At 48.9% G+C, this 10735-nt stretch overlaps 1 protein-coding gene and 1 long non-coding RNA gene across 2 annotated transcripts; one reads left to right on the top strand and one right to left on the bottom strand.

Annotated features, from left to right (window-relative positions):
* Nucleotides 1–3564: 3564 nt before the first annotated feature.
* Nucleotides 3565–8569, bottom strand: GJC3 (gap junction protein gamma 3). The gene is made up of 2 exons (XM_008248905.5): nucleotides 8458–8569; nucleotides 3565–4788 (listed from the first exon to the last, which is right to left on the bottom strand). Exon 2 carries the CDS (start codon nucleotides 4782–4784, stop codon nucleotides 4035–4037), a length of 750 nt encoding a protein of 249 aa, XP_008247127.1. The 5' UTR covers nucleotides 4785–4788; nucleotides 8458–8569; the 3' UTR covers nucleotides 3565–4034.
* Nucleotides 7633–10484, top strand: LOC149120337 (uncharacterized). Its single transcript, XR_016225807.1, has 3 exons — nucleotides 7633–7786; nucleotides 7896–8001; nucleotides 10369–10484. It is a non-coding gene; the product is annotated as an uncharacterized LOC149120337 (long non-coding RNA).
* The last annotated feature ends 251 nt before the right edge of the window (nucleotides 10485–10735 follow it).

Genomic DNA, 10735 nt, shown 5'->3' with positions numbered 1-10735 from the left:
TAACATAGATGAACCTTGATTACAGTACTTTAAGATTTCCCTTGTGTATGTATCTAGAGTAATCAAATTCAGAGACAGAAAGAATGATGGTTACCAGAGGCTGGAGGGAGAGGGAATGAGGAGTCATTGTCTAAGGGGTACAGGGTTTTAGTTTTGCAAGGATAGGAGAGTTCAGGAAATGGATGACAAAGATTGCCTAACAACGTGAATGTGCTTAGTGCAACTGAGCTGTACAATTAAAAGTGGTTTCTATGGTAACTTTTATGTTTTGTGCATTTTTTCATTGAAAAAGAACCTGGGGGCCGACGCTGTGGCAAAGTGGGTAAAACTGCTGCCTGCAGTGCTGGCATCCCATATGGGCACAGGTTTGAGTCCCAGTTGCTCCACTTTTGATCCAGCTCTCTGCTGTGGCCTGGGAAAGCAGTGGAGGATGGCCCAAGTCCTTGGGCTTCAGCACCCACGTGGGAGACCCGGAGGAAGCTCCTGGCTCCTGGTTTCGTATCAGCTCAGCTCTGGCTGTTGCAGCCAGTTGGGGAGTGAATCAGTGGATGGAAGACCCCTCTCTCTCTGCCTCTCCTCTCTGTGTAGCTCTCACTTTCAAATAAATAAATAAATAAATGTTAAAAGGAAAAAGAACCTGGAGAAGACACAATCCTGTATAAAAAGCACCAGAGGTATGCTACAAAAATAGACTGAGATTTCTGAAACAGGATTGGTACTAGAATATAGATACTTGTAAATATTTGTGGGTAATGTTAACTGATATTTCACAACTGGGTGTGGCAGTACTGCCATAACTATTTGGATGATCAAGGGATTGGGACAAAAACTCCTGAGACAGGAGTTGAGAATGATGTCCCCAGAAAGCACCTGTGCCATTGGGCCCTGGATTGGTGGAGGGGATGCAGAATGGGGTTTCCTATTCAGGGTTTAACAAATATTAGAAACGCTTCTAAACACATCTTATTTTGGCAAACACTGTGCACTATTCAGAAAAATGCATGAAAATCCTTCATGGACTTCATCATGAAATGGAGTAGGTGGCCACACTAGGCATACGCAATAATTGTGACGATGGGTCTGGCATTGTGGCATAATGGGTTAAGTCGCCACCTTCGATGCTGACAATCATATGGGCACTGGTTCAAGTCCCAGGTGTTCTACTTCCAATCCAGCTAATGTGTGTGGAAAGCAGTGGAGGATGGCCCAAGAACTTGGGCCCCTGCACCCATGGGGGAGACCTGGATGAAGCCCCTGTTTCCTGGCTTCGCCTGACCCAACCCCGGCTGTTGCAGCCATTTGGAAGATTCTCTCTCTCTAAATCCCTCTCTCTCTCTCTCTCTCTCTCTCTCTGTAACTGCCTTTAAAATAAATAAAATAAATCTTAAAGATAAAAAATTGTGACTATAACCCCTATTAACTGAGTCTGCCTGCATGACCTCACCCAAGTATATTCATTTATACCCTGTTCATTGTTCTGCATGGAAAGAGGTTGGTCAAAGGGTACAGAGATCCAATTAGAATGAATAAATTCTGGATATCTATTGTACTGTGTAATTATAGTGCATAGCAATGTACTGTATACTTGAAAATAAGAATAGGTCTTCAATTTTCTCCTAAGGGTTATTAGTTACTGGGAAAATCCATTAGCCAGATACATGGTGCCCTCTAGGGGCAGTAACCTAAGATTGCAACAGAGCCTGCACCCTAAAGTAGAAACGCTTTTGCTGAATGCTGAACGCAGCTGTTCTATTCCATTAACCCAAGAAGGAAATCCAGCATTGACCTGCAAAATATGGTGTTCTCAGGGGTTCAAAGAAACCACTGTTCCTGGAGCAAATGCTGTGAGACAGCCCCATAGAAATGCTCCTAGGCAGATAGATGTTTGAGCCCACTATTAAGAGGCATATGATGACTGATACATACAAAACAAAGTTAAGCTTGACAAGGGAGTCCAGGTGAAGCTAGCCTAAGAGGCACTCCTTCTAAAACCTCGTGGTTGCTCAAATGTGGCTGAAAGGGTTATTGACACTGAATCCTGGTTGTCAAATACTGCTCCCCAACTCCCCCGGCCTCTGCTCCCTGATGAGGGGCCAGATCAACAGGCAGGTCAGATCCAACCTGGCAACAAAGGACAAACAGAACCCAGCTACAGGATGAGAGATCAGCGACGTGCTAAAAAAAAAAAAGGGATCTGGACCACAAGGAGGGAATAAAAATCAAGATGGAGTTACTGGTGTTAACCCTAAACAAAAACTGGTCACACTGAAAGACTATAATGTGGGGAGCAGCCCGGACTGGACTGAGTTACTGGAATTAAGACTTATTCTATGCATCTGCTCTCCCACAGTATGGCGCTGGGAGAGAAGTAAACAGCTTCCGCACAGCTGCCTCCAGTTCAACCAATAAACTGTAGGACTTGCTCCTGATTGGAGAGCAGCGTACTCGGCGTGTGGGCAGCCGAGTTGGGATTGGCAGAGGAGGACTATAAAGGAGGAGAGAGACGGCATGCACGGGGAACATCTAAGGGGAACACCTAAGGGAACACCTGTGCAGCCCCCGAGAAAGCCGGCCGGCGGTGTGCTGCTCCCCTGTGGAAGTGGGGAATGTGGCTAGGGGGAACTGCCCTTCCACGGAGGTGGAAGGGATAGTAGCCAACCCGGGAAGAACCAGCAGCAAACCCGGGGAGGGCCGAGCAGACGAAAGAACAGCGCAGGGTTTAGTGTCGCTCCTCCACGAAGAGGGGGAGCGACATAATGGTGCCGTGACTCGGATATGAAGCCTAGGCAGGGTTTAGTGTCGTTCCTCCATGAAGAGGGGGAGCGACACTATAAAGGAGGGGATCTTATGCATGATTACCTAATAGTAACTCTCAAAGGATTAGGACCATGGTGTACGTTTCCTGCGTGGTGACTCCCTGCGGCAATGCACCAGATTCTCTCCTCCAGGGCTGCTGGTGTTCAGCCACGCGCCAGCCTGGATTCTGTCCATCCCCATTGTTCTGACTCTGACATCACAGGGACACAGTCAGCCTGGTTCCCCAGGTTCAAATCCAACCCTGTTCACTTTGTAATGCAATAATCCACTTCGTATGCAGATATTCAGAAAACACACTTTGTTTTTTGAGAGTCATGAAGGGAGGTGCTGTGGAGGGGTGAAGAGGGACTTAGCTTTCTCCAAAGTCTTCTGCAACCTCTTTAACCCTATCACAGTGATCAATGCTTTCCAAGCAGAGGGGAAATGATTGATTAAGCAAAGCACAGACCTGCAGATGGGAGCGTGTCTTCTTACTGCGATTCAGTTAAATCTCCAGAACCCAGCTGTATATTTGCTTTTAGAGGGCCACAACCTTGAATCTCATAGGCACGTTGTCCAGGCTGCACAATGTAACTGTGTCCCTACTGGAAGGTGGCCTCCCTGTGCCAGCACATGAGTCCTGTGACTCCCTGTGTGTCTGGAGGGCAGACCTGGCTCCACATTTTCTTTTTTTCTCCCTACCCTTTGTCGTGACACCCTTGATAGTCATAGTCGAGGATTGATTGGAAACAAGAAACAGAACCCAGCTGAGGAGGCAAAAGCAAATAGGAATTTATTTAATATACACCTTGGATCTTATCCAGGAAAGCAAAGCAATCCTTAGGGGCATGGGTCCGGAAATTGGAAAGTTGTCAATGGCCAAGACAGATGCCAAACCACCATCGCAGCCTCACTCCCTGTGGCCCTCCACCCCCAGCCTGCGTGATGGCCTCTATCTAATTTCTTGTTCACTGAATCCAGTTTTCTCTGCCAGCTGCACCAGGCATTTCCTCCACTTATCTGTGGTGGAAAATGTTTGCCCAGCACACGCAGATTTCTCCTCTTCTCTTTTCACGCCCCTGGCAGAGACTGTAGGTCTTGCTGACTCCAAATGCAGATTCCCAAGGGAGAGAGTGCTTTGGCACATCCACTTGGCCATGCCCACTGGCTGGGGAGGTCGGGAGATGCTACCCCTATTCGCTTGGTCTGAAGCACTGAAGCTGGCGAGGCAAAGTCGATCATGGTGTCTCCTGGAGTTTCCTTACGCTGTCCAAGGGGAGAGTGTGACTAGGGGAAGAGGACACACCCAGGAATTTCCTCAGGCGCTCACACCATCTCCCCAAACCCAGAAGCACAAGCTCCAGAAGCGTAAAGAAGAGACAGAGCCCGTTGACCCCAAACATGGCCTTTAGGAAGACGGTCTTCTCAGAGGGGCGGGAATGGATGCACTCTACCAGATTGGGGCATGGGTCTGTTCTACATTGAGATACTCTGGGCACCTGGAACCCATATAGATGGTACTGAACCCCCAGGGTCACCCCCTCAAGGATGAGTCGCACACCCAGCTGTGCCACATAGGCCCAGAGCAGCCTCAAGCTTCCAGCCCCTAAGGCATCTCTACTGCTGTCCCTTTGGTAGATCAAGGTCTCTTCCTCCTTCTTCACCTTTCCTGGTTCTTCATAATGCCAGATCACTTGATACAGGACGAAAACCATGTAGAGGGCACTGGGTACAGCCACTAAAATGACTTGGAAGGCCCAGAAGCGCAGAGGAGAAATGGGATGTAAGGCATCAAAGCAGGCGGCCTTGCAGCCTGGCATCCGCGTGTTACACTCGAATTCACTCTGCTCGTCACTGAAGACCCCAGGCCCACTGGCAGCCAGCAGCGCCAGGCGAAATCCCAGGAGCACAGGCAGCAGGAGGCGCCCCACGGCCGTGGAATGTCGGCTCTCCTCGGCCAGCAGCTGCCTCAGAAACCGGCCACGCATCTTCCTGTGGAGCAATGACAACAGAATATTACAAATGGTTTTATTTTTCAAAGATTGGTTTATTTATTTGACAGGCACAGTGTCATAGAGAGGGGGAGACTGAGAGAGAAAGGGGTCTCCCCACTGTTGGTTCACTCTCCAAGTGGCTGAGGTTGAGCCAGGCCAAAACCAGGAGCCAGGAACCCCATCTGAGTCTCCCACATAGGTGGTGGGAGCTCAACTAATTGGGACATCATCCACTGGTTCCCAGGTGCATTAGCAGGGAGATAAATTGAAAACAGAGTAGCTGAGATTCGAACTGGTGCTTCCATAGGGATGCAGACATCCAATGCAGGAGCCAGCTGCACCACATCGCTCACCCCAAGTGTTTGATTTTAAACTTCAGGTAGGTTCCCGAAATTCCCATGATTATTTTGTTCCCCTATCAGCAACCCTGTTTCTCCCTGTTGCACACCGTGGGGTATCTTCAGCGGCCGATGAAGAAATGAGAAGTTGATTTATTTGTAGGTTGAGGCACCTTTCGTTAATCTAGCACCCTGCAGATCACTTCCCTTTAGGGGCTACCAACCAGAACAGGTGCTAGAAGTCAGCCACCTTGCTGTGTGATAATCCCTGGGCCTCGTCAGATCGGACCCTATTCGAAGAGAAATCGAGAGGGAAAAATACAATTCCTTTTACACGTCACCATGCCAATAAAGACAGCAGTCACTGGCATGGGGTCTCAGAGAAAACATCTCTCTGAAAAAATATTTTTGTAACAAAAAAAAGATGAGAAATTTGGGAGACATATACTTAAGTGCTTTTAAAATACTGTAGGATATTTCCTCTACTTACACAAATAAGGACCATAAAGGGAGTCAGGCTCAGGTGCCGGCAGATAAGAACAGGTGCTTCTGATGCAGTTAAAAAAAGAAAACAGCGAGTATAGCTGGAAGTTAAGAGCTGAAGTTAAATCCATGGAGAAGAGAGGAAAGAGCTGAGAGAACACAGAAGAAAGAAAAATAATACATTAAGTGGACTGAAAGACAAAATTGAGAAACTGTCTAACAACAGAGCAGGAGTCAACATATCTGAAAACAGCCCAAAGTGACATAATCAACAAGGCAATGGCTGCTTCCTAATTTGAAAGTAAAAGTAGGCCGGCTCACTAGGCTAATCCTCCGCCTGTGGTGACGGCACCCCCAGGGTTCTAGTCCCGGTCAGGGCGCCGGATTCTGTCCCGGTTGGCCCTCTTCCAGGCCAGCTCTCTGCTGTGGCCAGGGAGTGCAGTGGAGGATGGCCCAGGTGTTGGGCCCTGCGCCCCATGGGAGACCAGGATAAGCACCTGGCTCCTGCCATCGGATCAACGTGGTGCGCTGGCCGCAGCGCGCCAGCCACAGCGGCCATTGGAGGGTGAACCAACGGCAAAAGGAAGACCTTTGTCTCTCTCTCTCACTGTCCACTCTGCCTGTTAAAAAAAAAAAAGTAGACTCTGATTTTAAGACAGTGAGAGAAGGATGTTTTCATCCTTGCAAAGCTACTCCGTAAACCACAACAAGGACAAAGAGAAACACAAGCTCAATTTTGAAAATTAAACTTGAAGTGGAGCCGACATTATGGCACAGTGGGTTAAGCCGCTGCTTGTGACACGAGCATCCCATAACAGAACATCGGTTTGAGTCCGTGCTGCTCCACTTCTCATCCAGCTCCCTGCTAAAGCACCTGGGAAAGCAGCAGAGAATGGCCCAGGTACTTGGGCCCCTGCCACCCACATGGGAGACCTGGATGGAGCTCCAGGCTCCTGGTTTCAGCCTAGCCCAGCCATCTGAGGGGTGAACTAGCTAATAGAAGATGTCTTTCTCTCTCTGCCTCTCCTTTTCTGTCACTCTGCCTTTCAAAAAAAATCTTAAAAAATTAAACTTGAAGAGACCTGTAACTCTGAGATATAAATATCTCAATATAGAAAGGTGGACAAGCACAGTAGGCCCTTTGTGTGCCCGTGAATCTGCATGGACAGCTTCAGTCAACCACAGATGGAAGATACTCAGTAAGAGACTTGCATCTGTGCAGAACGTGTGCAGGCTTTCCCTATTGTTATTCCCTGAACAATACAACACAACAACATTTCCGCAACATTTACTTGGAATCAGGCATTATAAGCCATCCAGGGATGATGGAAAGTACAGAGGAGGATGTGGACTGGCTCTATGCCAATACCATGCCATTCCTCAGATTTTGGTGCCCATGGGAGATCCTGGAACCAGTGCCTACAAATACCGACAATGACAGTGGATGGACAAGTGAGGAGTGAACAGCAAAGCAAAGGGAAGGCAGCCCTCTGTGGGGAGACAGCTCTATTTGGCACCCAAGAAAGTCAAGGAAATCGTCCTGCAAGAACAAGAGAGAGTTGGAGAATGCAAAATATAAGCAAGTTGGAGGACAGATCTAGGAGGCTTAACACCTAACCAAGGAGTCTGACATTTTGCCATAAATCTTGTTTTTAAAGTAGTGTGTCCCCAGCGAACCCCATGAACACAGGAGGGAGACACCAGCTGGGCTCGGGGGCTGACTCATCCCCACATCCCTCCAGAGCAACGCTAAGATCTTTTTCTCGCCCAGCCCCTCCCTTGGCCCCAGCTCTGGCCAAGAAGGCTGGCTTTCCCAATCATGTTTACTACACATTTCCAGGGAAGCCTAACAAAGGGGAGTCACACTCTCTTCATGTGTAAGGAAACTAAGCAGCTTCCAGGCACTCTGACTCCTGCCCCTTCTTGTAAGGAAGGTGCTGTGTCCACCCTGGGCCCTCAGCTAGATTCCTCCAAATCTTCTGGGGTTCCCTCAGAACTGAGTTCAGATGCAGCCAGAGCTCCCTGCACAGCCTTGGGTATCTGGAGGGAAGGAAGTGCAGGAAATCAGATGAGCTGAATCCCAGGCATTACTCTGGACTATTTTTTTGCCCTTCGTTCTGAGCTCCTTCCCCTGTTCTGTTAGCCACAAGCCCTGGTGGCTCATGAGGCCTCAGAGTAAGTGCTGACCTCGATCTCAAAGCTCCAGGCTGCCGAGGGTGTGTTCTCGGCATGGATGCAGATTGAGCATTGCTTCCCTTGCACACTTCTTTCCTACCCTGTCCAGGGACTACAGCACCATTCACCAAGGCCCCCTGCTGGGCCCAAGCACACCCAGATTCTGAACTCTGCTTCCACCATTCCAGCCACTGGTCCAGGATTTCACCTTACGGGTAAGCCTGAGACCGCATATCCCTGGTTGCCATGTGGGCATGGGTGTGAGGAGACAAGAAAGGGATAATCTCGCCAAGGAGCCATGCAGAGGACTGCTTGCTGGTCAAGCAAGATTTGGAGGCTCTGATCCTGGGTTTTGAAGGGATTCCTTCAGGATGGGGAGTGGCAAAGTCAGGACCCTGTGGATCACGCCAGCTTTGGGATGGCAATGGCTCTGGGGAGAAATTTTTAAAAAATATATGCCAGTGTTTAAAAATTGCAGTATGGCTTCTCTGAAGATATTCCTCATGTCTCTTGTCCCAACAGGGCAAGATTGAGAAGCCATGAGGGAGGCAGAGGGTGAGAAAGAATGGCCCCCGAGGGGTGATGGGGTGCTATGAGAGCCTGTCCCAGTGCCCCTCCTGGCCTGTCCATCCGGGCCACCTCCCCTGTCTGTGATCTTCTCGTGTTCTTACCTGGAGGTCTGAGCAAGGCTTCCATCAACAGGAAGAGGTGCAGAGAGAAAGCAATCCCCACGCTGGAGCTGCCAGGATCCTCACTCTTTCCCTGGCCCGGCCTACTGCTTTCACTCATGCCCTTCTCCTCCTCCTTTTGTCAAGCTTAGTCAGAAAAAAAAAAAAAAACACAACAACAACAAGTAGAGGCAGCTCTGCTATTGAAAGTGCCAGGACCATGGTTTCCTGAGAAAGAGGCGGGATACAGAATCATTCCTGGAACCAGCATGGGTGGAGGAGGGTGCAGGAAGGAAACGGCTGGGAAGGACGTGCTGCTGTGGCTCTGAGCTTCATAGTGTGGACTAGCGTTAGGGCCCCAGGCAGCTTGAAGGAACGTGGGCCCCTGAAGCTTCCCAGCCTTCATGGGTGCATCTCAGAGTTTCTTTTCTCACCTCTGGGTCTCAATTTTCATTTGCTGCTGTTCTCCTTCATTTCTTAGCAAAGGACTAGAAAAAATGGTCCCATTGATGGTCTCCAATTTTCACTTTATTCTCTCTTCCGGAGCCACTGCAAACTGACTCCCTTGGGTTCTCCGGTTCCTGTTGTTCCTGTACCCATCCATACACTCAACCCTTACAAAGCCTGGGTAGAGAGGAAGCCTGGGAGGAAGGTGACTCAAGGGGAGTGACAAATAGACTCAGAGCCAAAGGTGGGTTACACTGGCTGTGAAACACTGACCTGCTTAATATGGGATGCCAAAGCCTGATCAACCTCGAAAATGTCCATTTGCTCATCAATATTTAGTTTCTTTTAAAACTGAAGTGGTTGTGTTTCTTTTTTTCTCTATGATTTCCTAAATATTTGCCACTGATATATTGGAAATCTACTGATTTTTCATGTTCATCTGCCATTCACATTTCTGAGTACTCTTGATTATTTTAGTGAATTGGCCATTGGTTTCCTTGAGTTTTCTAAGTAGGGAAGACATATTCTCATAATGCTAATAAATATTAAGTTCACTACTTTGCAAAAAAGATTTGTTTGAAAGAAAGAGCAAGAGTGAGAGCAAGGATGATAGAGACAGAGAGGTCTTTCATCCACTGGTGTACTCCCCAGATGCCCAAAACAGCTGGGTTTCTCATGTGAGCAACAGGGACCCAAGTACTTGAGCCATTATCGGCTACCTCCCCGGGTGCATTAGCAGAATGCTGGATGGGCAGTGGAGGAGCCAGGACTCGAACTGGCACCCTGAAATGGGATACTGGAGTTCTAAGCAGCAGCTTAACCCACTGCACCACAATGCTCACCCCAATTTCATGGCTTTAAACATTTTACCTTCTCATTCTCTCTCTCTCTCTCTCTCTCTCTCTCTCTCTCTTTGACAGGCAGAGTTATACAGTGAGAGAGAGAGAGAGACAGAGAGAAAGGTCTTCCTTTTCTGTTGGTTCACCCCCCAAATGGCTGCCACGGCTGGCGTGCTACGCTGATCCAAAGCCAGGAGCCAGGTGCTTCTCCTGGTCTCCCATGCGGGTACAGAGCCCAAGCACTTGGGCCATCCTCCACTGCACTCCCGGGCCACAGCAGAGAGCTGGACTGGAAGAGGAGCAACCAGGACAGAATCCGGCGCCTCAACCGGGTCTAGAACCCAGTGTGCCGGCGCCGCAGGCGGAGGATTAGCCAAGTGAGCTGCGGCGCCGACCTCTCATTGTCTCTTGTCTCAGTGATTGAGCTAGAATATGCTGTCTCACTCTAAAGTATTATCATTGCTTTTTCTCAGATTACATTTGTATTTTTATGTGTAAAAGACATTCTTGGTTGCCTCCCGCAAAATAATTTTGCTCCTTCCTCTGTGCCAAAAAACAAAACAAAACAACAAAACAAAACAAAAACTCTGACAAGAACTGACAGAGAACCCTTGATCTCACTTCACAGGGGCTCAGCCTGTGGGATGTGCATGGAACCTAACTTTGGCTGGTGAAATGCAAACAGAGGTTGGCTGGGAGCCATGCCATCCTGTGGAGGTTTCCTTCCATGACGAGAGGTAGGAATCCTGGGAGGAAGATCATTTGGCTGTTAATCCACAGCCCCGGCTTCCAGGCTTTAAGCACTATTTATTTATTTATTTATTTTTGACAGGCAGTGGATAGTGAGAGAGAGAGAGACAGAGAGAAAGGTCTTCCTTTGCCGTTGGTTCACCCTCCAATGGCCGCCGCGGCCGGCACCCCGTAGCCGGTGCATCGCGCTGATCTGAGACCAGGAGCCAGGTGCTTTTCCTGGTCTCCCATGCGGGTGCAGGGCC

The sequence above is a fragment of the Oryctolagus cuniculus genome, chromosome 19, assembly GCF_051225735.1.
Source record: "Oryctolagus cuniculus isolate XC-2025 breed Fujian yellow rabbit chromosome 19, ASM5122573v1, whole genome shotgun sequence".
Taxonomy (NCBI): Eukaryota; Metazoa; Chordata; class Mammalia; order Lagomorpha; family Leporidae; genus Oryctolagus; species Oryctolagus cuniculus.
Note: the sequence above shows the minus strand (reverse complement) of the source record. Positions and strands in the feature narration are given on the sequence as shown.